The 27,040-nt window shown below is 38.0% G+C and overlaps 1 protein-coding gene and 1 long non-coding RNA gene across 3 annotated transcripts; one reads left to right on the forward strand and one right to left on the reverse strand.

Moving 5' to 3' along the window:
• Positions 1 to 3,820: 3,820 nt before the first annotated feature.
• On the reverse strand, positions 3,821 to 26,765 carry EDNRB (endothelin receptor type B). 2 transcript variants are annotated; one of them, XM_019742581.2, is made up of 8 exons: positions 26,574 to 26,765; positions 25,176 to 25,707; positions 11,059 to 11,171; positions 10,719 to 10,923; positions 9,260 to 9,409; positions 8,737 to 8,870; positions 8,052 to 8,160; positions 3,821 to 6,553 (listed from the first exon to the last, which is right to left on the reverse strand). In XM_019742581.2, the coding sequence occupies exons 2-8, from the start codon at positions 25,653 to 25,655 to the stop codon at positions 6,419 to 6,421; spliced, it is 1,326 nt and encodes a 441-aa protein (XP_019598140.2). In that variant the 5' UTR covers positions 25,656 to 25,707; positions 26,574 to 26,765; the 3' UTR covers positions 3,821 to 6,418. The 2 variants fall into 2 exon arrangements, with proteins under 2 accessions (XP_019598140.2, XP_019598142.2); XM_019742583.2 differs by lacking the exon at positions 26,574 to 26,765 and having other exon boundaries at positions 4,655 to 4,909; positions 8,051 to 8,160; positions 25,176 to 25,883.
• On the forward strand, positions 26,065 to 27,040 carry LOC141571008 (uncharacterized). The gene is made up of 2 exons (XR_012495458.1): positions 26,065 to 26,205; positions 26,820 to 27,040. It is a non-coding gene; the product is annotated as an uncharacterized LOC141571008 (long non-coding RNA).

Raw genomic sequence — 27,040 nt, forward strand, 5'->3', positions numbered from 1 at the left:
TGGTGAGAACGTTCCTCACTCTCAATCTTGATACCTGTATGTACTTTTTTCTTGACCTAGCTATTTTCTCAGAACAGAATCTTCAATCTCTTGTCTGGGATGTATAAAGCTGTGCACTCTTTTGGCTGCCTAGTGTGAGATGAGGGCTGAAATTCTCATCTATGAGGCAGGTGTTTCTTCACCCTTTTGATTCCAGTAAGGTGGACGTCGTTATCACCTCCAGCTGTCCTCATTGTGACCAAGTTCATGGATAACCTGGCACAACCTCTCCAGAAAATAAGCCACATGTCTTTTATCTGTTGAGGGGATAATCACCAGTTGTACAAGATGCTAGAGTCGGATCTCTTAGACTTTTAATCAATTCTTTCACTTTTGGCCTCACTTCAGTCCCTTGCCTTCAAGGCTGCCTCCAATTCCTGAGTCACATCTGGGCTGTGAAACTTGTCACGCTGTCTCTATGGCAGACATTTATTAAAGAATGCTGAAATCTGAGTAAGTTGTCGCTCATCTATCTGGTTTTCATCTTACACAATTTTGTTAACATTTCTCGTCTGCTGGTGACTGTTTCTTTGTCTCTGTCCTGTGGGTTTATACCATTTACCATTTTACTTTTTTTCTGTCATTGTAGTGGAGTTTTGGAAGAGGATGAGGAAAAAAGCATATGTGTTTAATAAGCACACTTATTTTTAACCTAAAGCTTAATCCTTCTATTGCTAAGATGATTTGATATATACAAAATATATATTCATTAGTGAATTAGAGATAAGAGAGATATATTGTTATCTTCTCTCTCTCTCATACACACACACACACACACAAACACACACACACTGCTCTAGAGGAGGTCTCTAATATTTCATCAACTGGCAGTTTCAAAGGTCACTTTTCCATTTTCATTTTACTCTGATTCCCTGCCTATTCCATTATTTTGTGTCACCTCCCCCTGGACTTCTGTGTTACTGGTCTTCCTTGTTCTTTGCCGTGTCTTCTGTATTTCTCTTTGCTGTCTATTCCTCTTGTACCCTCCTTATTTGATTCTTCATCTCTTCTTTCCTCCCCCCCCCCCACTACATTTTCTGATTCTCCTTGAGCATTTCCACTCATATTCGTCTTTAATTAGCACCTGTAAACCATGATAGATAAATTTTTGTCTTGAATTCAGGTAGATCTCCTAAGTGTCTCCAAGGAATCTCCATGGTACTTTAAGCTCATTCTATCCAAAACAGAATCCATTCTATCCTAGGACTCTTTTTCTCCTCCAATTTAATTGCTGACTCTCTTTTTCTTTAATCTTGTTTATCTAAGTCAGGAATTGGCAATTTTATTTTCTTTAAAGGCCAGAAAATAAATATTTTAGGCTTTGTGGGCTAAAGGTTTCTGTCACAACTACTCAATTGTGCTCTCATAGTGAAAGGCAACTACAGTCAATATGTAAACAAATGGGTGTGATTGTTCTCCAATAAAACTTTATCTACAAAAACAGACCACTAGGCAGGATTTGACCCTTGGGCCATAGTTAGCTGTTCTCTGATCTAGGTTAATGGTCATTCCAGCCAGAAGGCTCTTAATTAAGCTTTACCTTAATCTGGTCAGTGTTAAGATGACTCTATCTTTCCATCTGACCTGACCTATTTTATTTCCACCTTCCGGGCACACTTTCCTCTCAGACCCTCATGTCTTTCATCTGTCAATAGCAGTAACTATTTATCCAGTCTCATTGCTTTCTGGTTTGCAGTCTTCTAATCCCTGCCCCATAATGCTTCTGAATCAGTCGTATGAAAACAGAAGTTATCCTGCGATTCCGTCTTTAAAATACTCAGCACTTTGCAAATGCCTACACTGCAGGGCTTCCCCAACTTTAGGCGCATGAGGAGAACTTGAAGTCTTTGTTAAATTAAATACTTCTAGATTCCATTTCAGAACTCTGATTATGTAAATCAGATTTGGAAGTCAGGAATCTGCATTTTAAACAAACATTCCAGATGAATCTGTGGCATGCAGTCCTCAGACATTTGAGAAAGACTGGCCAAGGGACAGGGCAAATCCCATTGCGTGGAACACAAGGCCCTCCCTGACCTGCCTATCTCTCCCGCCTCACCTCTCACAACCCCTCCCTGAGCATGGTGGGATTTAGCTCTTTTTCTGAACTGACCATGATGTTTCAGTCATTTCAGTTTTCCCACAAGATAGTCTTTTTCCAGCAATGCCATTATCTTCTTGTCGGTTTGGCAAACTTCCTTTAAGGCTCATCTCAAATACCAATTCCTCTGATGAGTTTCCCTCAACTCCCCGATTTTTATCATGTAGATATTTACATACTAACATGTTAATTGCTTTTATTTGTTTGTATGTCTATCTCCACTATTAGATTGCAAGCTTCTAGAGGGCACAGACTACTGTGTTTCCCTGAAAATAAGACCTAGCCAGACAATCAGCTCAAATGCGTCCTTTGGAGCAAAAATTAATATAAGACCCGGTATTATATTATATTATTATATTATATTATATATTACATTAAAGACTAGGTCTTATAAAATAAAACCGGGTCTTATATTAATTTTTGCTCCAAAAGACACATTAGAGCTGATTGTCCAGCTAGGTCTTATTTTTGGGGAAATACAGTATTACTAACACATTTTTGTATACCTATATTTTAGACAGTATACTAGGTCTAATCAAAATTTGTTGATTACATATAAGAATTAGGCTGGGAATATTAATATTACATTTTATAGATAATTAAACTGAGGCTCTGGGATGTTAACGGAATTATCTGAGGTAAACATATTGCCAAAACAATCAAGGATATTATGTTTTACTGACGTAGGTTGCTTCTTCCATTCCACATGCTGCCTTCCTACCATGATGAAATTATTGTCTGTGCTCAAGTGGGTCCAGTGGGATTTTCCAATTTGGGTATATTTATTTGATCTGTTGTCACTTCTGAGGCTGACTAATGACTGAGAGCAAGTAAGTCCAGTGTCATAGCTCTTTACAAGCTTAGCCTCTGCACTATTTGGATTTCTGGATATTTCCATCTTAGGGCTGCCACATTTCTTGATTTTCTTCCAAGAATCTAAATTAAATTTATTCTGCCTACTTTTACTACAATAAATTGTGTGGGTATTGTTATTATTATTGCTACTTGACAACTAACTGTTTAAAAGAAGCTCTTTTCGATGACTACTTAAGGAGGGTACCGCATATGTTTTTCTTTTCTGTACTTCTCATATAGCCTCTGGAATTCAGAGCACCTACATCTCCAAGTGCCCAGCTAAGTTTAGGAAGCTGAAATCTGGCAAAGGTTTCATTTATACCTATGAATCACAGAAACTTCTGGAACTGGGTTTAGTACAATTATATGGAAGAAGAGTGAATGATGATTCTTGATTATTTTGGCAGGTGAAGAAAGGGATTATGTGCTAAGAGACAGACACAAGAACTTCGAGAGCAGTAAGTAGGCAGTTATTTAGTTCTGATTTCGTTTTGTCTTATGTTAAATTTTGTTGTCATTTCTGTCTCCTATCGAGTAGGAGCCTTACATTTTATTAATTTCATCTCATCTTGCAGATGGTGAAGCCTCAAAAGAAGCTTGTTAAATAAAATGAGTAATCCCATAATCTCATTTTAACTTTCACCTTTGACGTACAGTACAATACTGATTAAACAATGAAATGCTCCAAAAGCAGGCAACCAAAGACAGACAGACATAAGGTGCCATAGGAAACTATCAGCCACATAATCAACCTTGGATAACTGAACATCTGTATGTATATCTGGTTCCTTGCAACAATAAAATGTAACCACAATGCAACCTAGAGACCAGAAATTGGGCATTTTAATTTAACAACTTTCGTATTTTCTTGATAATAATATGCTTAACACAAATAATGTCCACTTATAACATCTTTAACACTTATTCAATTAGCATTTAATGAATTATTACCTGCACAGTGAAAAATAGGCTGGTCTTTTTTATTTAAAACAATTTAAATTTTTATTGATTTTTTTTTTCAAAATAAGGAATCTGTGACTATAGTATTTGCCACTTTAAGTGACCATAAAAAAACAAAATATATATTTTATAAGGTCGTATTACAGTTTTATAAAGTTAACTACAGCATACTCATGTTTTGCTATAAACTATATCCTTTGTCCATATGTAAGCTGTCGATACTGAAAGGTATTGAACATGCACCCCTATTAGCACTGGATAAAGGAGAAAATAGGCTAAATTTGCTTATAAGTCTTTTATATTTTAACATCCATGTTAACACTATTTTTGTCTGTTGCTATATTATAGTTTTTAACACTGGGAAATGTGTTTTAAACAGTGGCACCTTTTCCTATCTTGATCTTCATTATGTCACGAAATCATGTTTCTTTCTTACTAACCTTTATCAGTTTGTTAAAATTTTGAACCAAACATTTTTAGAAAAGCTACTGACCACAATTTCATTATAAATAGTGCATATGTATACTCTTTGTGTGAAGTTTCAAAATCTGGCAGATGATGACAGACCACGATTCTGACATAGAGAAAGAGTATTAAGGATGTAAATGAGGAGGAAGAACTAAAACTCAGTACATGATAATAGAAATGAGCTCAAACTTAAATAAAAATAAAAATATATTAAACTGTGAAAATATGAGTCTGTTTTTGGATTTTGCTTAAGAGCCCAAGTTTGAAATGTCTTTATCGATGACAAGCATCGGAAACAGTGATTGGGAAGAATTTAATAAACAAGACTGTGAATGATTTGTAAATAGATTGAATCCATGTGACACGTGAATTAATTATTGTCCTCTCTTTTTGGCCACATTGTTGGGTTTTGGTTTACTGTATGTACCATCACATTAGAAGCTGGCAGAAAACAACATGCTAGCTTATTTCCAACATGTGGCCCCGGGTCACTAAAAGAAAAAAAAAAAAAAGTGGAAACTGTTATATTTTAAGACTGAGTTAAAGCTCTTGGGCCCAATTTGTTCCTGAATTCACTCTGAGAACATTGCACTGTGTTTTGCTGGAACAGAATCAGGACCTTTTGCATTGATGTGACTGGGCAATGACGAACGTCAGACTAAGAATGGGACTCTGTCCCCATGGGTTTCCTCCCACCCCACCTCATTTCCTCTCTCTTCGGTTTTTCTCTTGTACTTTCACACACATCTCATCCCAAGTAAACCTAAGGCACTTTGCTGGGGAGATGAAAGAATTAGGTAAGAATGCACAAAGTAAGAGGTTCTTACTGTCTCCAAAACCAGTTTTGCCTGTAAGTGACAGAAAAGCACCACATCAAGAACTTTTTTTTCTATTAGTTATTTACAAAAATGATATAAAAATTAGTAACAAGCTTTACAAGTAGCTATCAAATTGACTAATTTGTGTGATGTTAAAAAATAGTCAGTATTTTAACCGTATTTTACATATGCCAGAGACTATCGTAACTAGAGTATGGGTGAGAGGGGATGCTGCCGTTTCCTTTGCCATGTGAACCCTGCTCCTGGCAACTCACATACAGTCCTTTATGGGGTTACTGGCATCCCTCCATCATCAAAGTATGAACACCGGGGCCTGCCCTTAGTTTAGTCTACATCGTGTATTGTGGCTAAGTATTTACAGATGACAAAACCAAACAAGTAGTGTTTTAACTACAAAAGTGATAGTGAAAGAAGAATGTTTTCATAATCTTGAAAAAAATGTAGGTAGCTTTTTCTTTGCAGAGTCGGTGAATGGGATATTTCAAAGCAGTCTTTTGGGCTAGCGTTCCAAACCTCTTCTCTCTTTCCTTTTGTGACATTTGCTCTTATCTGAATGTAAAATGTTTAATGATTTTCAAACACCTCTGTCTCTTTTTCTGATACTTCTTTCTGATCATTTAAATGTTTCTAATGTCAAAAAAAGACACCAGGTAAACTGCTTAGATATTTTGTATTCACTAATAGTCCAACCAATGGTGTGATACTATTAATAAAAGAGTTCTTTTAAAGGGTTTTAAAATTTTTAAATTAAGTGATTTAAACTTCATTTAAAAATTCCATTTTACAGTGACACATTTTTTCTTTATATCAGATTCACATTAATTTAAAAATAAATCTCTTTAATAGAAAATCTGAGTGAGCTCAATTTAAATGTAAGAGATGTATGAATATACTAGAAGTTATTAAGAACTACACTGAAGTGCTGACTGTAAAAAATTAAGTGCTTTCACAGTGAAGCTTTCTTAATTCCCACTGCTTTTCTTCTCATTCTGTAAACAGCTCATAAAATGTCATGTGTGTAACTATGAGTGTTAGGAAAATAATCACTCTTACATTTTTACATTGTTTTGTGCAAACACACCGTTGTTTTGTTTTGTTTTGGCAAATGCTTCATTGCCAAAATAAAGAAAATGAAATTAAGTGAATATTTCTTCCTTCAAGATGAGCTGTCTTTATTACTGGAACGGAAGTTGTCATATCCTTGATCATTAGCTTTGAACTTTAAGCATGACTGCTTTTCCTCCAAGGACTGTTTTTCTTCAAATGACTGGCACCAGCAGCATAAGCATGACTGTATAAAACAAAGTCACTCATTATATATTTACATCAGTTATTTTATTCACAACACTTCCTATTCTCTAAGGTTCTTAATTTCTTTGCATGATTGGGAATTCTTGGGCTACTTTCTTTCCATGCTCTCTGATTTTTCCCCTTAAAAACATGCAGTTACATAAGCAGCATATGATAATTCTTTTTAAACTAGAAAATACAGAGAAGAAAAAATGTGTATAATTAAAATTGCCCACCTTTTAATTAAAATTAAAAGAGAAAACCACTCTTAATTCTTGATATTTAACTTTGACTACTTGAGAAATACTCTTAATATTTGATAAATATGTAACTCAAGACTTTTTCATATGCAAATAGAAATATTACCATACACATACATACATATACGTGACTGTACATGTTCCTCTGTGTGGAAGTGTGTGTATAATTAATTTTAATCAAATTGTACTGTATATATACAAATTGTACTATAACAATTTGTTTGATCTGCTTTTTCTCACTTAACAGTAATAGTATGATAATTATCTTTCCATATCAATGAATTTACTATCACATCGCCATTTTTTTTTCAGTCACTTGTTATTCTCATATGCATATTCAGTGCTATTACAGAATAAGGTTATAAAGGTTATAAGGTTATAGAGGTTATAAAGGTTATAAAAATTATAAAGTTTAGAAAGTACGCAACTGTTATTTATCCACTTTTTTCTTGAATTTTTAAAAATTCAAAACTTTGTTCATTCTGTTCATTTTCTGAAAATCTATGGGTATAAGGAAAAGGGAATTTCATTTTTTTCTGCTCTGTAAAATGAGGGAGTAGATCTTGATGAGAGTTCTTTTCTAGCTCTAAAATCATGAGTTTAGAAGTGGGCAAATAGTTTTATAGACTGCCTTAGGGTTTACAAAGAAGCTAAACTCTTGGCTTTCCAATAATGAACTATCAGGAACAAAAGGATCATTCCCACAGAAGGTGAGGGAATATTTTATTTCATGTTAAATTGTTGAACGAGTGAATAGATGGGTGGATAGATGTTATAATGCAAGCAGCCGCATGAAGAATAATTATATAGAACCTGAATTAAATTTCTTTGTTTGACTTGCTATTCTCATGTCCATGTGAAAAAAAAGACCAATTTAGTTATAATCCAAATTGTTCTGCATAGTCCAAATCTACCCAAAACAGAAACAGTGAATTTAAATCACGTTTAGCTCTTATTCATCATATGATGTCTGTCAGACATCAATGCATGCAATTTTTATTAATTTTCTGTGCAATTCTATGATTTTAACTGATTGGTTGAAGCAATAGGGAGTGGTTGACTAGGATTTATTGGCAAAAATCAACTATCGTAAATTTGTGAGCAAAAGTCATATTTTTAAAAATCATCCATGATGTAATGCAAGGGAAAAGTGTAAAACAATTTGTTAGAGCTCTCTGGATAGGAAGTGTTATATCTGATGGCAGATTAAAAGAGCTTTTTATTTTAGAATACACTTACCTTAAAGCAGTTTTTGTATTTTTTGCTCACGAAATACAGAGCTATTGGATTAATGCAGGAATTCAGGGTGGCCATGTTGATGCCAATATAGTCCAATACCAACAAGAAGCTGCAAAAATAACCCAAAACATGTCTGTGAAAAATATGCTGATCTGAACATGTATCCTTTGCAGACTTCTTTGTTTTTGTGAAGAAAAAAAATTGCCCATGTAAACTGGTTTTGACTTTATTATAGGTCTTTGCTGATAATGCTTTGTCTCTCTTTCTCTCTCTTGCCTTTCTTTCTTTCTCTGCCTTTCTTTCTCTCTCTTTCTCATTCTCTGTCTCCATCATTACATACACTGGCCCCTTTTTCCCCATCATGCCCAGTTCTCTCTTTTTAAATAAAATCTGATTTGGAGTGCTGAGGCTGTCTGAAAACAAAAGATTTACAACATGCAAGGGAGAATCACACTGGATATTTTCAATCATGCTACTCACACATCATTTGGACAACTCTGGCTCCCCATCCCAGTATTCTCTTAAGTCCCTTTACTCCTTTTCAAATAGGAGTGAAAGTAAAAAGGGAATCATAATTGCTTCCTAATATCAGAAAAATGGTACTCTTTCTGCCTATGAAAAGCGTCAATGGAAAACTACTGCATGGCATTTAATTACAAAACTACTTCTCTTTTACGTTACTTACTTCAAAAGTTCACATCTATTGGGATCATACTGATCATAAAGAGTGAGCCTCAAAATTCTGCTGAGGTGAAGAGGAAGCCAACATAAGGCAAAGATAAGGACCAGGCAAAATACTGTTTTGGCCACTTCCCGTCTCTGAAATAAAACCATAGTCAGACCCTGAAAAGATGGCTCATAATTATAGTATTCTCCTTTCCAAAAAGGAATATTTAATACTGTTTACAAAAAGTCAGTGGCATTTGTAAAAATTCAGGACAGTGAGCTTTAAATTGAATAGTTAATGTGAATTAGAACTAAGGGTAGAGAGATTCATCTTTAAAAAGTTATGGCAATTTCTAGATCCATTAGATTATATGGAATATCTCTAGATAGACAATATAAAAATATTCTTTGTATATTCAAAAATAACAGAAACATGGAAAAGGAGATATGCTTTGGTGTATAATAATTTCAGTTTATTATCATACTTTTGCTTCATAATCATAATTATAATCGCGAGTTAGCAAATATTTCTATTTTCTTACCTGCTTTATGTGATCATTTAAAGCAATGTCCATGCCACTCTTCTTTCTCAACATTTCACAGGTCATTAGTGTATAAAAAAATGCAGTGATGGCCAGCGGAAAGCAGAAATAGAAACTAAATACCCACCAATCTTTAGCTATCTTGTAAAACTATGGGGAAGAGAGAATTTCATCATTAATATTCCTCTGTAAGAAAACCTTATATAAAAACATTAAATTGTAGAAAAATCATATTCATCAAGGAATAATTATATTCTAAAGTAGATCCATTTTTATAAATACTATATAGAATTTTTCAGGTCATATCTACTTGAACAAATAATTAAATTACATGAAAAAAATATTTCTTAAAGTGCATTTCAATTCTCTGAGGCAATGTGTTCTAATTATGCATTGAAATTTAAGTAGTTGGGCAAAATTCAAAATATTGGTAATTCAGTATTCTTTGTATGAAATGTCACATCTGAATATGTAAGGACATCATAGCGTTTAAGGGAAATTTTCACATGTTAGCAAGTTGGTTTCATGGGAAAAACAGATATGAAAAGGTCTATGTTAATCATTTAACTCAGTAATGTATAAATCTATCCTATTAATTTTAAAAAATCAAAGCTGCGTAGGACATATGCCTTTTCTCTCGTTTGTTTTTTTCTTTAAATTGTTGTTCCAGATATATCTGTGTTGGGGCAGACTTTATGTAATCTATGCAGTACTTTTTCTCTTTTAACTAATAAGAAAGAAGAACACAGCAATCTCATTCTCCCTTCCACATTAATGTCCCTCTTTATTCTTCCCATGATATGTACAATTTACAAAGTTTTGTATCGTCTTCTTATATGTAAACTGGAAACTAATCACTAGTGGCACTTGGATGCACCCCCTCTGCATTCACTCCTCTTTACCCATTCTGTTGGGAAGACCTTTTTACACTTAGGATCTATCTTCTGATGACCAGCATTGACATTCTTTTCTGATCTCCTCCTGATGAAACATTCTTGAATAAATGGCCAAGATGAAAACCTCTTTACAATGGCAGCATTCTTTGCAGAGGGGACAGGCTTGCCATTCAGAATCCACCCATACCAGGGCAAGTTCCATTTGATCATTCACTGAACCATCTACTCCCTCTAATAACTCCTGTGTGGTCTTATGTAACAGGTGTCAGTCCTTTTGGGGATTTCACTAAGAAAGCTATAAATTCAGATCGATTCTCTCATGTGAACCTGGCTTAGCTCTATCCCCGAGTGCCAGGGGATTCCTGGAGATGTAGTGACCCAGCTTCTTGAAGCTTGGGTCATTAGTCAGTGTTAACTCCGCAATAATGGGACCTACACTCTTAATTTGCACCAAGGACAATCATAAATCAATAGGTTCCCGAGAAGCGGAGATTGGGGTGGGGGGTGAATAGCTAAATATTTACAAGGCAAGAACAGAAAAGGGAAAAAAAAGTAAAATTTACCTCCATGAAGGCTGTTTTCTGAACGGGATGAAGCAGGCAGATGGGCAGATAATTTCCTTTGTACTCAATGCTAATCATCTCATAACCAATGGCTTCAGGGACAGCCAGAACCACAGAGACCACCCAAATTAAAACAATTTCTACTGCTGTGCATTTTGGAACCCCAATTCCTTTAATTCGACTCCAAGATGCAACAGCTCGATATCTGAAGAGCAAAACAGAATTGTTTGTCAAGCAGGTAGAGCCTGGTTTTATTGAACTACATAGTTTCTTTTCTAAGTAACATAACCATCACTAGCATAGTGTTCACGTTATACATGACTTAAATATACACTCTTACCTGTCAATACTTAGAGCGCACAGACTCAACACAGTGATTCCCACGGAGGCCTTCTGGATGAAAGGCAACATCTTACACCCCACAGTTCCAAACGGCCATTCCTCTACAAGTAGCTGCATTAGGAGGAGACATAAAGCTATTAAGGCGATTTTTTTCAAGAGGCACCCTCCAAACGGCAATTCTTTGTGCAGAGTAATTAACATGCAGAGTAAGATAACAAATTTCAATTCTTATTCTTTTGCTCATGGACTACTCTTTCCAAAAGCACTGGTATTCGATATATGGAACTGGAGAATGTGTTGGTAATAATGAAAATGCAACCAGTTCACGAGAATTCATTATGCATCTAGAGTAGCTTAGGGTCTGAGTCTCCACTGCAGGTCAAATGGGTCCAGTCGCTTAAGTTCCCTTACAAAATTGAACCTGAAGTGCTGAATATGTCTCTTGCATCGTCACAGAGTCTCCAATGCTCAGCTCATGGCCAAATCAAAATATAGTCTAATTAAAAATAGGTGATAACTGTTCCTTAGCTAGGGAGAATAGAGTACAGCTACGGAGAACAGTGTGTGCTTTGGTAAACTTAAGTCTTTACTCTAGTTAACTTGACTGCACAGTAACTCAGCCAGAGTAGACATGCTGCTCCTTGAACATACTAAGCACATGCCTGCCTTCAGGCTTTTTTCTGGGTCTTTCCTTATCTTGGAAGGTTCTTTCCCCATGGATCCACTCGGCAAACTCCCTTATCTCCTTCAGGTCTTGCTCAAATCTTGTATTTTCAACATGACCTACCCTGACCACACTACGAAGAAGAGTAACGAGGCAGGCCTCCCCATCTCCCTTACCTACTCCACTTTCCTTTGGATCTATAGTACTCATCAACTCCTATGGCTTATTTGTTTTGTTCAGTTTCTGCTGTATGGCAATCCTAGAGTATCGGACAGAATATGGGCTCTGCAACTGCCTAATACACTTCCTGACACATAGTAGATGCTTGGTAAATATTCAAGCCTCTAATATATATAGGCACTGGCTAGACAACGGCCTGAAGACAGAGTTCTGGCTATTTTACATATATTTCTCTTGATCTGCCCAGACTATGCAGATCAAGTTATTGTTAAACTACGCAGATCAAGTATTATTAAACTCAGTTATTTTCTTTCTTAAGACAACTGGTAAATGAATCACTTGAGGTAAACTTTTGGATCGAATGTTTATGAGGTTTTGAAAATAAAGAAAACTATTTCAAATCTATGTTTCTTTCTTTAATGTTTTAAAAAATAACCTTCCAAAAGTGAAAACTATTTTGAAACACAATTGCCTCTTTCCATGTTCTCTTTAGTGAAGGTTCTTTGTGGAGTTTGTCAAGCCGGATGATTGTTCTATAACAAGAATGGCACCAAGGGCTGAAATATGTGCCTCAGTATGAGTATGACTTGGAATGCCAACATCGGACCAATTTAATTTCTAAGTTAGACATGAAAAGTTACCCTGACTCGTAGGACAAATCTTGGCAAACTTACAACAAGTATGGATATTCTAGGCTTTTGAAAGCCTACATGACCAGGCAGGGACCGCAGGGTAGCCAAGTGTAAGAAGGTCACTGGTGTCTGGAAGATAATAGGGAGTGGTAGGGTCTGGGATAAATAAATCCTATTTAAAAGGAGCAGCTGCTAATAAACCTGGCACGATTTTTGCCAAGAGAGTCCAAATACAGAAATCTCTTGATGTCTAGCCCCAAATGGGAATTTTTATATAAAATCTCATAATTTTTCAAAGTGGACAACTAAATCTGATGGTTTAAAAAAAAAACACAACACAGTAAGAAAATACTGAATTAACAAAAATATATCTGTGGGTTGGACTAGCTTCTATCTTGTGACTTCTGGATTAATCAATTGACTTATAACTCTGTTTGTTCATTTATTAACTCAGTAAACATTTATTGAGTATCCCCTATGTGCCAGACACCAGTCTGAGTACAGGGTGTACATCAGTAAAAGGGCAAACTCGCTGCTCTCCTGAGTTTACAGTGTAGTGAGGGAAACACACACAAAAAAAATGCATATGTTTAATATGGCATCACACAGGGGGTGTCATCATATTAACGAGTGTGGTGGGATTTGGGGTACTTTCTGATAGGCTTCTCAACAAGGTCTCTGAGGAGGTAACATTTGAGTAGAAACCTAACTAAAATAAGACGCCATTCATAGAGCCTTCTACATGGAGGAAAGAGCTAGTGCAAAGGTCCTGAGGCCAAAATAAGCCTGGTAATCCAAAGGGACAAGAACATGTCTCTTAGGGCTGTAGTGGAATGACCCAGGCCAAGTGTCTAGATGACACCGTAGAGGGAGGAGTTTGATTTTTTTTTTCTTTTTTTGAGGAAATCCATTGTAAGGTTTCGGAAAATGAAAATAGGGAAATCTTATTTGGTTTTTAAAAAGATCACTGTGTCCGCTCAATGTAGACTAGAATAAGGGGTCAAGAAAGGAACCTTTGATGAGAGCGCTCACGGTGAGCTGGACCCTGTGGTGCCCTGGGACTGAGGGGGATGCCTTAGAGACTGGATATATTTGAAGGTAGAGCCAGCAGGACTTGTCCATGGGTTGGATGTCAAATGTGAGGAGTCAGGAAATGCAAAGAGGTTTGTCATGTGAATAGTGGAGCCATTTACTGAAATGGGGAACACTCAAGGTGCCGCAGGTCTGAACTAGCTACAAACTCAAGATGCCTTGAAAGAACTGCCAATTGCCCTTGGAAACAACTAGTAAGAATGAAAAGGTTACAACAAGTTACACAGACTCTGCCAGACCTAGCTTGGTATAAATTATCCAGATAATACTTGTTTAATAATTCTGATTGTTCTGATAGATATATCAGGAAAAAAATAAAAAGCAAAACTAACATTATATGGCACTCACAATGGGTTACGCACTGTTTTAAGTACTTTACATATATATCACTGAATCCCCACAGCAAGCCTATGAAGTAGTACCACTATTACGCCCATTTTATAGACAATAAAACTGAGGCATTTAGAATTTTATTAACTTGTTATGTTGATTTTAAATTTGTCCACAAATTTTTAGCAACTCGTTCCTTCAAAATGTGAAGTCTCACTTCCCTCCCCTTGAATTTGCTTTAAACAAATAGAATGTGGTGAAAGTGATGAGATGTGATGTCTAAGACTAGTTCATTATAGGTATTATGGCTTCCTCCTTGCTTTCTCGCTCTTGGATCCCTCATTCTGAGGGCAGCCAGCTGCCACACCAGGAGGACACTCACATACCTCCATGCAGAGGCCACATGGCAGGGAACCGAGGCCTCCTGAAAACAGCTAACACTAATTTGCCCAGTATGTGAATGAAAAGATGCTCCAGCCCTAAGCAAACCTTCAGAGAACTTCCGCTCCTGCCAATATCTTGACTGCACCCTCCTCGAGAGACCCTGACCCAGTGACTCCTGAATTCCAAAACCACAGACAGAGTGTGAGTTAACAAATGTTTATTGCTCCAGACACTAAGTTTTGGAGTAATTTGCTCTTCATCCTTGAACAACTAATTTATTTGTCCTTGGTCACTCACTTAGGGAATAGATCCACATGTGAACCCATGTGGTCTGATTCTAGAGTCTGCAGTGTTTTGGAGAAGCTGATCTTAGAAAAAAAGAATATGTAGAATGAAATGAATATTAGTATTTTTAAACCCATTGCTACGTATGGAACATAGCTATGTGTCAAACAACGGTAAAATATCTAGATAGAGAATAAAATTTTCTTCTAGTCATAGAACTCTTTTATTCATATAATATCCTTAAATTTGGATAGTTTCAAGGATTTTATTGTCTCAAACTATTTCCCAATAGGCAAATATTCGTATTACAGAGGTACAGCATTCAGATGGATCAAGATGAATGAGTGTCCAGGCCACTGCAGGGAAAAAAGTCTGGCCAATGAGAATGAGCTCTGCAGAGTCAAGGCCCTGTTTTGAGGTTATTATTGTTTTTGGCTCAGCCTAGAAGTTGAATTATTGCTCTTCATCCCACTGGGAGGCCTGCAGCCCAACCTCTGACCCAAGTTATCACAGAGGACAGGGAAACACAGACTGAAAATTATAACAATTCTCTTCAAATTTAACACAGTGATAGTCAGACAGCAAATCATAATGGAGAGATTATAATTTTCTAATCTACCCTTCCAAAGGGAAAGGGACCACAACATAGGGTTAGCTTCATCAGCTTTTTAGGATTTCAGGTCAGACCTGGATGCTGCTTGTCCTCAGTGGCCACAAAAGATGGGTGACCAAGTGCCCACTGATAGTTTTATTATTTTATAGTGAGAAAGATAACTTTGACAACCTCTGCCCTCTGTGACCAGAAGCCTTTATGAAAGCACTGAGACACTGGATAGCCTGTGACAGAAACCATGCCCACTACTGATGCTCATCTCTTAGGGGCCTCCAGCAATAAAGTCTTTCAGTTAGTTAGTGCTTGGATCTTTTTCAGATGCAAAGAAATCAACCTCTTGTTTAATGGTAAACAAGGCTCTGGGTTGGGGGGAAACTGTGAAGTTAAAAAAAAAAAATCACTCTCAACCAAGATGCCTTCTTTAAAATTTGGTAAAAAAAAACAACACAAAAATTATTATAGATTTTGATAATTCCTAGAAATTAATTATTTCACTTTTAGTGACAAAAATAATGACACCCAATACATATGATCTGAAGTCCAACAATATAGCTTTCCTCTTTATAGCAGAAATTGACTCTCTTTATTGCAAGAGAGGGCAATTCTAACTTTAAACCCAGCAATAACGCATTCTTATTCCTTATGCTTAGTTTTTTTTCTTTGGACTTTACCCCATTAAATTAGACAATTTAAGGGTGAGGTCTTAATACTGAAGACAAATCAATCATGTAATCAAACAAGTCTCTCTGATCACAAAAAAAAAAAGTATTAAAGTTCAATATTGTTTCGAGATCCATTGTTTAGGTTCTGTTTAAAATTAAGTTTTAATATATATTACCTAACATTTAACAAACGTGAACCAGTTAGAAAATACTCCCATAACTGATCCTGTTTTTCACATCATGATGGCTCATCCAAGGAAGAGCTTTTGTTATTTTCGGTCCTCTAAGCAATGTACATTGGTAGCGTCCATTTGACAAATTATCGCCTATGCTTGTGCTAATACCTTTACCCTAAGGCCTATACACTGCTTCCCTAGCACATTTCTTTTGTGCAAACAAACACAAATAAATAAATAAACACTAGATTAAAAAAACAGACGTGACCATAACGATTATAAGATTTCTATTCAGGGATGGTCATGATTTCATAACTTTATGTTGGAACAGCTGCTTGAGAAAGGAAAAAAAGGCAACAGAATCCAAATAAATTATTTTTATACTACATTGTACAATTATTTTTAGATTATAAAGTTTTGTTTGTTTGTTTTTTAATTTCTAAAGGATAAGTAGCGAACAGGAAAAAACTATCAGGAAATAACTATCCTTTCTTTAAGGGTATTGTTAAATGCGCCCTACAAAATCTGTCCAACTGGAAGATTTACATTTTTCATTCCTCTTTTTAATTAAAAATCACACCCTTGAGAAATCAAATGGAGAAAACCCTCTAATACATACCACTCTTAATGCCCAAAGGGATCAAGCCCCATAAAGTCAGGAAATGTCAAAGTTAACCATCTTGAACTCACGATGGTTCATTTGCCTCATTAACCCTATGTACCATTTTCTTTTCCCTTTTTTTTTTTTTTTTACTAAGCATCAACAATGAGCTTTAACTGCTTACTTGTCTCAGAATATTATAGGACATTCATGCCTACTACAGTGCCTCACAGTGTTTACTCGTTGAATAATAGTTAATGAAGGAGTAGATGAATGAATGAATCTGATTGGAAGGCAGAAATCTTGTGATAAAACTTTTGTCATGAGTGTTTCAGTTCTTGTATTCGAAACAAATTATTTAGATACTTGAGATGACTGTGCATTTATTTTTTTGTATCATTTAGTCCCTTCCAAGATGATCAGGTCTTACTGACACATAGAGCCAGGGCCTGGAGGTGTGAGGGTTGGCTGTTTTTGTGGAATGCTACCTTCCAAGCAGGCTGGACATGGTAAAAAGCAAAGATTCCTATCCTACCCTCTTTCTCTTACTCAAACCTATCAAGGAAATGGCTAATAAAAAATAGCCCTTAGTGTTTCTCACTATATAATTGGATTCTATGAGGAAGCTTAGTTGTAAATTTGGTGGAGATGGATGCAGTCAGCATGGAGAGACTGCAAGAGATGATCATTTAAGGGTGAACAAAGACAAACCAGCGTTACTTTGCCAGATTGTTGTCTGTTCGATCTCATGATGAACTGTGAACATTTCTTTCAAATGACTGGTATTATGGTTTTACAGTAAGAGTCAGAAGACAGAAATAATGGAGTGGTTGTGTGTCACAACTTTGGAAAAGGGTGTATTCTTCTGTTTTTAATCTCTGTTTTCTGTAGCAGATAAGAGTTTTTATGAATTTGAACTAGCATTTTAATTCTCATTCAAGGATTCCCATGTCAGATCTCCCTTTCCTTTTTTTCTTCAGACATATAGAGAGAATTTGAGGTAAGCTGCTGGTCAAGTGCATAGAAAATATTTTCTTGACATACATTTCACCCATGCCTTAGGGGACCAATATAAAATATAAGTTCAATCCTGCATCCATTAAAATGTACTTAATCACTTAAAGATTAGGCCAAGTGGATGAGTAATATGTAGGTCAGGAAAAAAAATGTCAGCTTATCCCCCAGAGACTTATCTGGTCCATTCAAATAGACCAGAAAGTGAACAGTGGCTCCTGGAGTTGTGCAAGACAAAAACTGTCCCTAGGATTCTGTTGCATGCACACCCACAAAACAGAGGGCTTTCCATTACTCTGGATAGATTCTTATGACTTGCTGAAATAGAATGATGACTCCAGGAATATGAATTAAGTTTCTTGAAACAAAATCTCTAAGAGACGCAGAGACAGCAAAAAAGATAAAAAAATAAATATGTCTTGGGAGAAATTTCAGTTCACCTTAAACATATTTCCCTACCAGTGTTACAATAAAATTTATTCCCAAGTCGGTAACAGATAAATAAATGAATGGCTACTCTCCTATGATCTGAATTTAAAAATATATCCACAATTTGTACTTAAAAACTTTCACTGACACATTACATATTTTGAAGATTCACCTTTATAGCATTAGGAAATACTATTTACAAACCTAGTCTATTATCAGAGTCACATAGGTGAGCTGGCTTTTCTGAGAAGGTCACCAGGACACGTGAAGAAACTGAAGAATTATAACCCACTGGCCTCATGGCTCAGAAAGAGACTCTCAAGCATAGTGAATTCAGCAAATCTTATTAAGTCATTTCATGTCTTAAATCTAATTCTATCCACAGAGGATCTTACGGGACATTGCTAAGCTACGATGAGAAAACATTTGATTGCTATGGAATCTAAAAGCCCTCTAAAATAATTTGAAAACACAGAGTGAGGGGGAAGAAGACAATGTAAAATGTAAACATCCAGAATAAGTTTTCCTCCCTTCTGGAAACCACAATGGAGCTAATCAGGAGAGAAGTAGAGAGGGGACATAGTCAGGACCATGAGTGTGGCTGTGAGTCTCAGGGACAGAGAATTGCTTGAATAATGCCTTACTCAACTTTGCTAATACATTCCTGACTGAATGTATTTCTCTCTTTCTCTACAACCACATTTTGGCCATTTTCTTCTTTCTTTATATTTACACCAGAGGATCTATAGGGAAAGAAATAATAACTCTCTAAAGTAAAAGCATTGAAAAGGAAAGAAGTCTAAAATTAGAGAAGCTGTTGGCTAAGGTATACCCATGTACCACACTCAGCTTTTTTCCAAACATAACCAACTTCTTTTTAACGTTGTAAAGTACTGAAAGAGAATGTTTCACATCATAAATTACATCTTGAATCTGATTTCAGCTCAGGCTTTAACTGTCAACACCCTTTAAAGCACTTAATCACTTATTAGCATTTGGCATGTTTCTATAAAAATAATCAACTATAACATGTTAGCAACACAGAGATAACCTTATATGGTTTCCTTTGTGAAATGAAAAACATGTCACCCTGGCCCTGAAACAACAGGGTCTTGGCTATGTTATCCTCTTGTACAGCTATGGAAATACCTTCAATCTTGAACAATTCACTTAAAGTGAGCAAAGAGAAAATGTAAAGCTTTGATACATAAGCCTTAAGATATTGAAAGAAACATTGCCTTAGCTTTTTGAGAGGCTTGGATTTATGAAGCAACCAAGTGGCAGATCAAAGGCAAACACAAGGAGAACCAGGGAGTTAACCTAGGGAAACTTTTATTGTCCAAGGTCAAGGGTTAGCCAACCATTCTGTCATGGGAATCCATGTGTGAAGCAGTGAATTGAGACTATGAAATCTTGAGTTTCTGGGAAATCTGAACTCTGTTATTGACTTGTTATTCAGTTATGATAAATAACCTCACAGAGAAAGAGGAGCAAACTTGCCCCTTCTTTGTCATCTGGGCAGTTATAAAAATATGAGTTAGAAAAACCCCACTGCCCTCACATCTTATGTATAACATCTTTGGTCAACAAGCATTTGTCTGGTATTTACTGCTGCAGGCACTATGATACCTTTACTTCTTGAATTGTTCTATGCACATAAATTTCTGTTTACTAATTATAAAAATTATAACTTCAAAAGTTAAATTTGATGGTGTTCCATTCACTTTTGCTCCTAACTATGAAACTAGTTAATTATACACAAACTTGTTAGGTACTAGAAGTAGTCGAAGATCAAATAGTGAGACAGGTGACTTTGTTCAGAAAGAAAGTCTTGATTGTCACAAGCAAAAAATATCTGATGACCTGACAAGGTCACTTGACTCAGAACTCATTTGTGGGTTCAGTGAAGCAATTCCACATTTTGACATGCCAGCATTTTAATGTTAGATGCCCCACCTTACTAGTTAAACATTACAGACCAGCAGTTTTGCCTCTTGGAGCAATGAAGGCGGTCCCCCTGCCCCTCACAGCAGCTATCAACTCTTAACAGCAAAGCCATCTAAATGCCCTCCAACGAGTCACCTGTCTAGTTTTCAAAAAGCTCTCCACCACCGCTGGACATCTGATTATGCTCAGACCCAGATATCCACATCAATGTTTGCTTTATCAGTTTACAAGCAGATTTGTTTTCAAAAGCAATTTGCTTGTGCATAAAGCCAGCTCTATTTGAGAATTAACTATATTAACTCCATTATCCATGTAAATATCGCAGAGTAAAATTGTTAAATAAAATTCATAATTAATTTAAAAACTCATCATTTGCTGAATTTTAACTTCTTGAAAAGTTAAAAAAAAAGGTAAAGAAATTTTAACTTCAACCTGAAATCAAGCTTATTGAATATCACTACTAAAGCAAACCAAGCCAAACCAACTAACCAACCAGCCAACAACATAAAAACCTTCATAGTATCCACAACTGCACCCAGCTCTTTTGCTTCCCACACAGTTTTGACATTGGCACTCCTACAACTTAATAGTCAGATAGGCCATCACAGTCAACAAATATCTAGATTACCCCATTTGTTTTAGTCTATACACAAAGGATGTAAATAAGTGGCTTGTGAATAAGGAGAGATACATTCTCACATCAGATATTTAAACCCTGGCTTTTGGATCAGGTACATACATAAAGCATGCAGATACTGGCATGGTATCCCATGTATATGTTAGGGATAGACATCAATTTACATATATCTCTATGGAGATGTATAAAATAGTGATTCAAAGTAAGAATACAACAATATGGCAATATCTATCAGAATTACAAATGCACATACCCTTGATTCAGTAATTCATTCTAGATACTCACCCTTTAGATAGAGTCGCACATGTGTGCAAAGCTCTATGTACAAAGATGATATTTGTAGTCATGTTAATAATGGCAAAAAGCTGAAAAAAAACCAACCCTGAACAAATTTCCATTCTTATTCACACACACACACATACACAGACACAAATTAATTTGCCTACTATGTGCCAGGCACTGTGCCAAATGATATTCACCTATCTACTTATGTGTCATCTATACATTCTTATAACATTTAATATATTTATATATGTGCATTACATACATAAATACATATATACATACACACACACATATATATATACAGTGGGTGCTAAAAAATGTATACACATTTAAAGAAAGATGAAAACTATTAAAATTGTAATACTGAATATATACTGATAACAAAAGATGAATACAAGTCACATTTGACTTCTGCAATTACAAGAGGCACTCAAAGTAGTTACCATCAGCGTCCAGACACTTCTGATTACGGTGAACTACTGCTTGAGTAATGTTGACCAAAGTGTCTACTTGTATACATTTTTTTGGCACCCCGGTATACACTATATTTTTTTAAATATCCTCTTTGGATAACTGTATTTTTCATTTTTATCTGGATGGTCCTACGCAATACAGTGCGTAAGAGCCCTAGTGTGTGTTGCTGAGAAGGTTAAACAAGGCTTTTATTTTCAGCATGCTTACATGAATATTTGAAGCATTCTAACAGTTTCAATTTGCTGAATGTCCTGTGATACTTCTTTGGTCTTCTACATTGGATTCCCTTACTGACACAGGAGACCTGGTGAGAGGATTGACTCTATCTGGAAGTTTCCAGAGATTCAGTTCCTTGAGAGTGTCTGGCAGAGCAGACATATTTCCTGAGGTTTGTCAGCCCCTCACAGCAGCACCTTCCTGTGATGTCCTGTCTTATTCTATAGTAGTATCAAAGACTATGGCTTCCAGCAAGATTCTATGACATTTTGTGGTTTGTCAATTTTATTAAACTCCACATTTACTGAACTCCAAATTAATGTACTAGATTTACATTGATATCTCTCGGCCCTTGGGTGTGCCAACAGATGGGTTGGAGGATTCTATGAACCCCCAGAAATTGTAAATGTATACACACACGTACACACACACACATACACACACACGAGTGTGTGGGTATTATATATTAATTATAGTTACATAAATTATATACAATGTACTAATTATATACAATACAAATAACTTGATTCTCAAAGAGAATTGTAACATCCCACAAAAAGAAAATTAGAAATCACTGGTTTAGAGATTCAAGTCCTCCACTTTAGGATAAATTTAAATGGCATTTATAATTCACTTAAATAACTTTCTGTGAAGTACAATACCTGATTACTCTGAAATGATAAGTGCATTTTTAGAAACTTATTTATATGGTGTCATAATTATTTAGGGGAATAAATAGCTTTTATCTAGTCCTGGATTACGTTTTTTGGAAAACAAAGCCTTTAGAATAACAAACAATGCTGTGATCAATACTATGCACTACCAACCCCTGAAGGGGATTTCAGCAGATAGAAAGATGACTTCAGATGACTGAAATTAAAACCGAAAACGCTTACCAAGTATCCTACTGTGTGACAGTGTATCACTTAATGCCACTAACACACTCCAATGGGGCCCTAACAATACTCCAGGTTGGAGAAAGGTGTGCTGTGCCTGAGCTTGCTCAGTGCAGGGGGGAGGGGAGGATCACAGGTTCTAGGCCCAGATGGCCTGGGTTCCAGCCTAGTTTCATCACTTTCTAGGGTGTGACGCTGGGCAAGTTACTTCTTCACCTCTCCGACATGCAGTTTCCCCATATAAGGGGGGGTGATAACAATACCTCCTCCATAAGGTTTGTGCAAGTGCTTTAATAAATAAATCAAGTATCATAATAAATAGTCACCATTACTGTTACATCATGCCTCAAGTGACACCTATTTACGCATATTCTAAAAATCAACCAAAGGCTACCATGTAGGGTCCCATGATGGTAAACCTAGAGATGGGACCTAATTCTTTGTAATGGATTTGTTTATGACCAATATACAAGACTAGATGGCCTGATTTGTAATGACTCATTAGTTTGTTTATGTCAGAAGTAAAAACACAGACTAAATGGTTTCAGGCAAAGGATGTAACTTCCTAGAAAATCGTCAAGGAATTTGAAATGAAAATAAAAACTGTGTTCCCCCTTGGGAGTCAAATATTTTGACTAAATGAGTGTAATAATTTGACCCAATCGAGAAAGTCAAATGGCCCTGGAAGGGCTGATTTACATCTTGCCTGAATCAATATACCAAAGGAAAAATGTTCTCAGCAGCACCTTCCACACAGCACTTCAGGTGCTGGCTGACTTAGGAAGGTCTGTAACTGGGCTGGAAGTGTGGGGCTTCCTGGGACCTCCCTAAACAGACCTTCCACAAAATTCTGTTGGAGCCAGCAAAACTAGATGTAACTTCCCTTTTGAGAGGGATAGTATTTCACTTCTTTCAAAATTTCTCACAAAACCTTGTACTCTAAAGTTTCTCAAGTCAGTTTTAATGAATTGAATTGAAATTCCTCTACGAAATTGAGAGGGTAAGACTTGATCTATGGGACTCCTTGAAAAGTAAACGGGTCACATCTGGCCAAAATGGAACTGTGACTGTGTTTAAGGGACCCATTTCAGCCTGTGCTTCTCTCAGTAACCCTCAGAGTTCATAAGAACCAGTTGTTATGCAGGATTTTAGAATTTCTTTTATTTATCATTCATTTATGGGAGTATTTCCTTTTAGGGCCTGAATCCTAATTCAAATCCTATCTCCTAACCTCAGAAATATCTAGATTTCCCTTAAAATATTGCTATCTGGATTAGATTCATGAAGGGTAATGTAAAGGCATTCCTTATAACGTCTCCTGCCACAAAGATTTAAATATACACTAAAAGCCTTTCCCAACCCTACAACCACCCTTTTTTTTTTTCTGTACCAAATCCAGGACTAGCTTTAAGAAAATCTGTAAAACACATTCCCGTTCCCTTACACTTTGGTTCTGTTTTATAGGTAATTTTTTATTGCTGCTCATGATGGGGAAGCAGAGTTTTACACATTTGCACAGCCCTTTAACAGCTTCCAGTTCTTTCACTCTTTTTCTTAACACCACAACACCCTAGTAGGCGGACACTAGCAGCCTTAGTAGAGATGAGGAAACTGAAGCCCAGAGATGTTGGGATGTGTCCAGATTTCCAAAGCAAACTGGAGTCCAATAGCCTGGGAGTTTATGTCCTGCCCTTGCTGTCCACGCCTGTTCCCTCTGATGCTGGTTGTGATCACACAATAATGTTAGCTACTGAAACCATTCTTTAAGTTTTGTTCTCTTGGTCTTGTCCATGAAGTAATCTACGAGGTGCAGCAAGCACTTTGGAACCTGACAGATTAGCCTGATTCCCACCTCCATCTCTTACTCATTGTGAAACCTTGAACATCCTAACATAAAGTGACATTTACTTGTTGTGAGAAGGAGGAAAGGAAAGTGACACATCTATCCCAGTGCTTGGCCCATTGTGGGCATCCAGTAAAAAGTGAAAACAGTATAGTCGTTCACAGCAGGGGAACGGTCTGGGTCTCTTTCCCCTAGACCATTTCCTAAAAATGGATTTCAGCCCCTCTACTTTCAGGGTCCTCCGCGAAAACTCTTTCCAAGGTTAGCGTGCCTATAAATCACCGAGGTATCTTAAGATACAGGCTTGATTTAGCAAGTCTGGGGTGGACTTGGAGTTCTAACAGGCTCTCAAGCCTGCCAGTCCTTGGACCAAACCTTAGAGAGAATGTACCCAGTGAGCTGGACTTAGGAACAAGATCCTTCAGGACTAGTGATGCTCAAACTTTACAGTTCATCATAATCACATGAAGGGCTTTTAAAATGGAAAAAAAAAAAAGTGCCCCACCCAGATTAGGTCTGAGGCCACCCAGTGTCATTTCTAACACATTCCCTGGTGATGTTGATGCACCGGCCTGGAAACGATACTTGTTCTAGGCTTAGCAGTGGGTAACTGAAGACCAGAAGGGAATGTGGTTCCAGTGGGTACTGGCTTTCGGGAGGGGATGGATCTCCTGGGGCGAGCTTCCTGCAAAGGCGCTCCCGTCCCCCCTCTAAGCTGTCGCGCCCCCATCCTGATATCAGCGGCCGCCCTTTACCTTGTAGACGTGGATGGGGATGTCAATGATGATGAGCATCAGGTCTCCCAGAGCCAGGCTGGCTATCAGGATATTAGGGCCGTTTCGCATGCTCTTGTTCTTGCAAATGATTCTCAGCAGTGTGGCGTTTCCGATGACACCCACCACGAACACTAGGCAGGACACCACCGTGTTGATATACTTGAAAGATTGTCTGATCTCGACGAATCCACGGCACGGGGGAGGGACGCGTGGCGGGGTTCCCCCCGGCGTCCCTGTTTCAGACATCTGCGGTGGTGTGGACGACCCCGGCACGCTGGCGTTGGACCCGTTCAGCCAGGAGGCCTTAGTGCGGGGCGTCCTTATCTCTGCGGTCCCCAAAAGGAGCGGAGTGGCCCCAGTCGGCGGGAATCCCCTCTCTTCTCCCTGGATACCCGCCGCGCTGCAGGCAAGGATCAGCGCCACCAGGGCGCGTCCGCACAGGCTTGGCAGCAGCTGCATGCTGCTGCCTGCTCCAGTGAGCGCTGGCTGGCCGCTCCGCTGCTTTCAGAGTCTGAAAAACCAGCAGGGGAAGGAAGACAGGACACTTGGGTCAGCGATCCCAGTCACGCCCCTGCAAGCCGCTAACGCCGAATGCAGAGGCGCCGTTTCTCTGCGCGCAAAAGTAACTCTAGTTTGGGCGCCAGTGGGAAACTGGCGTGTGCGACCTGCCTGCGCCCGTCGACTGTCCTTCCTGAACCAGATTTCCCAGTGGTTTTTCTCCCCTGCGTCCTCCTCCTGCCTTCCCCCCCCCCCCCCCCGGTGGTAAATGACTCGCAGTGGGGCGGGGCACTCGGGAAGCAGTGCTCCAGTGGGGGAAGAAAGGGTGGGTATCCAAGGCAAAACTCTCGGGCTTCTTGATGTGCCCTGAGTAAGCATATATATTCTGGCTAAGGACGCGTGGGGACTGGGGAAATCAAGGCATCAGGAGGCCAAGGGCATGTGCCCATTTCTGCATTTGGCTCCGCGGGGAACTCCGACACCGCGTCTCTGAACGCCAAGACTCCTCCAGGTGGGTGAAAGCCGCTACTCTCCGGCTGCCTGCGCGCAGGTTCCTCGGCGCCAGCAGGAGTGCACCGGCTAACTCGGAAAATCTGAGACTTCCCAACTCCTTCCGATTTGGGAAGACTATCAGCATTGATTCCGAAGCTTCTGTCCCTTCCAAACGCCCTCCTTTACTCCAACTTCAGCTCGCTGTGTTTGTAATATATGTATGTTATATAATATACTATTTGGGGAATATATATATATATATATAAAATTTGGGATATCTATATCTATACCTATAGATATAGATATCCCAAACTAGTAATCCAAGTTTAAACCCCAGGACAAGGTTCAATCACTGATTTTAATTCAACACTAAGCCAGCATGTTTACCTCGCGAGTGGGACGCACCAGGCGCAGAGCGACCAGCGAGGACTTCCGTCTCGGGAAGTGCTGGGCTCGCACGGCTCGGTCCGTCCAGCTCCGGGAGCAGAGCACACACACCTCCCTTCAGCTGCAGGCGGGTCTGGCTCTGACGAAACGCCAAGGGAATGCCAGACCGTGTAGCCCCTACAGTTGACTCCCAGTCTCTGCTGTTCCTAGATAAGTACTTATATTCATTTGTCCCTTTCCCATCAGTCACCGCCAGACTCCTCCCGCGCCTTCCGACCGCGCAGAAACCTTTTCCCCTGGGCGACGCCTGGACAGCACCAGCAGGAGCTGCCCTCTGGAGAGGAGAGCCAGTTCTCAGCCAGAGATGAGCAAGGCACTTCGTCACAGTTCTGAATTATTCACACGAGGACAAGTGTCTACGCACTCCGTGACGCACTTGGGTTCTCTATTAAACGTGTTGACATGGA

Source organism: Rhinolophus sinicus, linkage group LG04 (genome assembly GCF_036562045.2).
Source record: "Rhinolophus sinicus isolate RSC01 linkage group LG04, ASM3656204v1, whole genome shotgun sequence".
Classification (NCBI taxonomy): domain Eukaryota; kingdom Metazoa; phylum Chordata; class Mammalia; order Chiroptera; family Rhinolophidae; genus Rhinolophus; species Rhinolophus sinicus.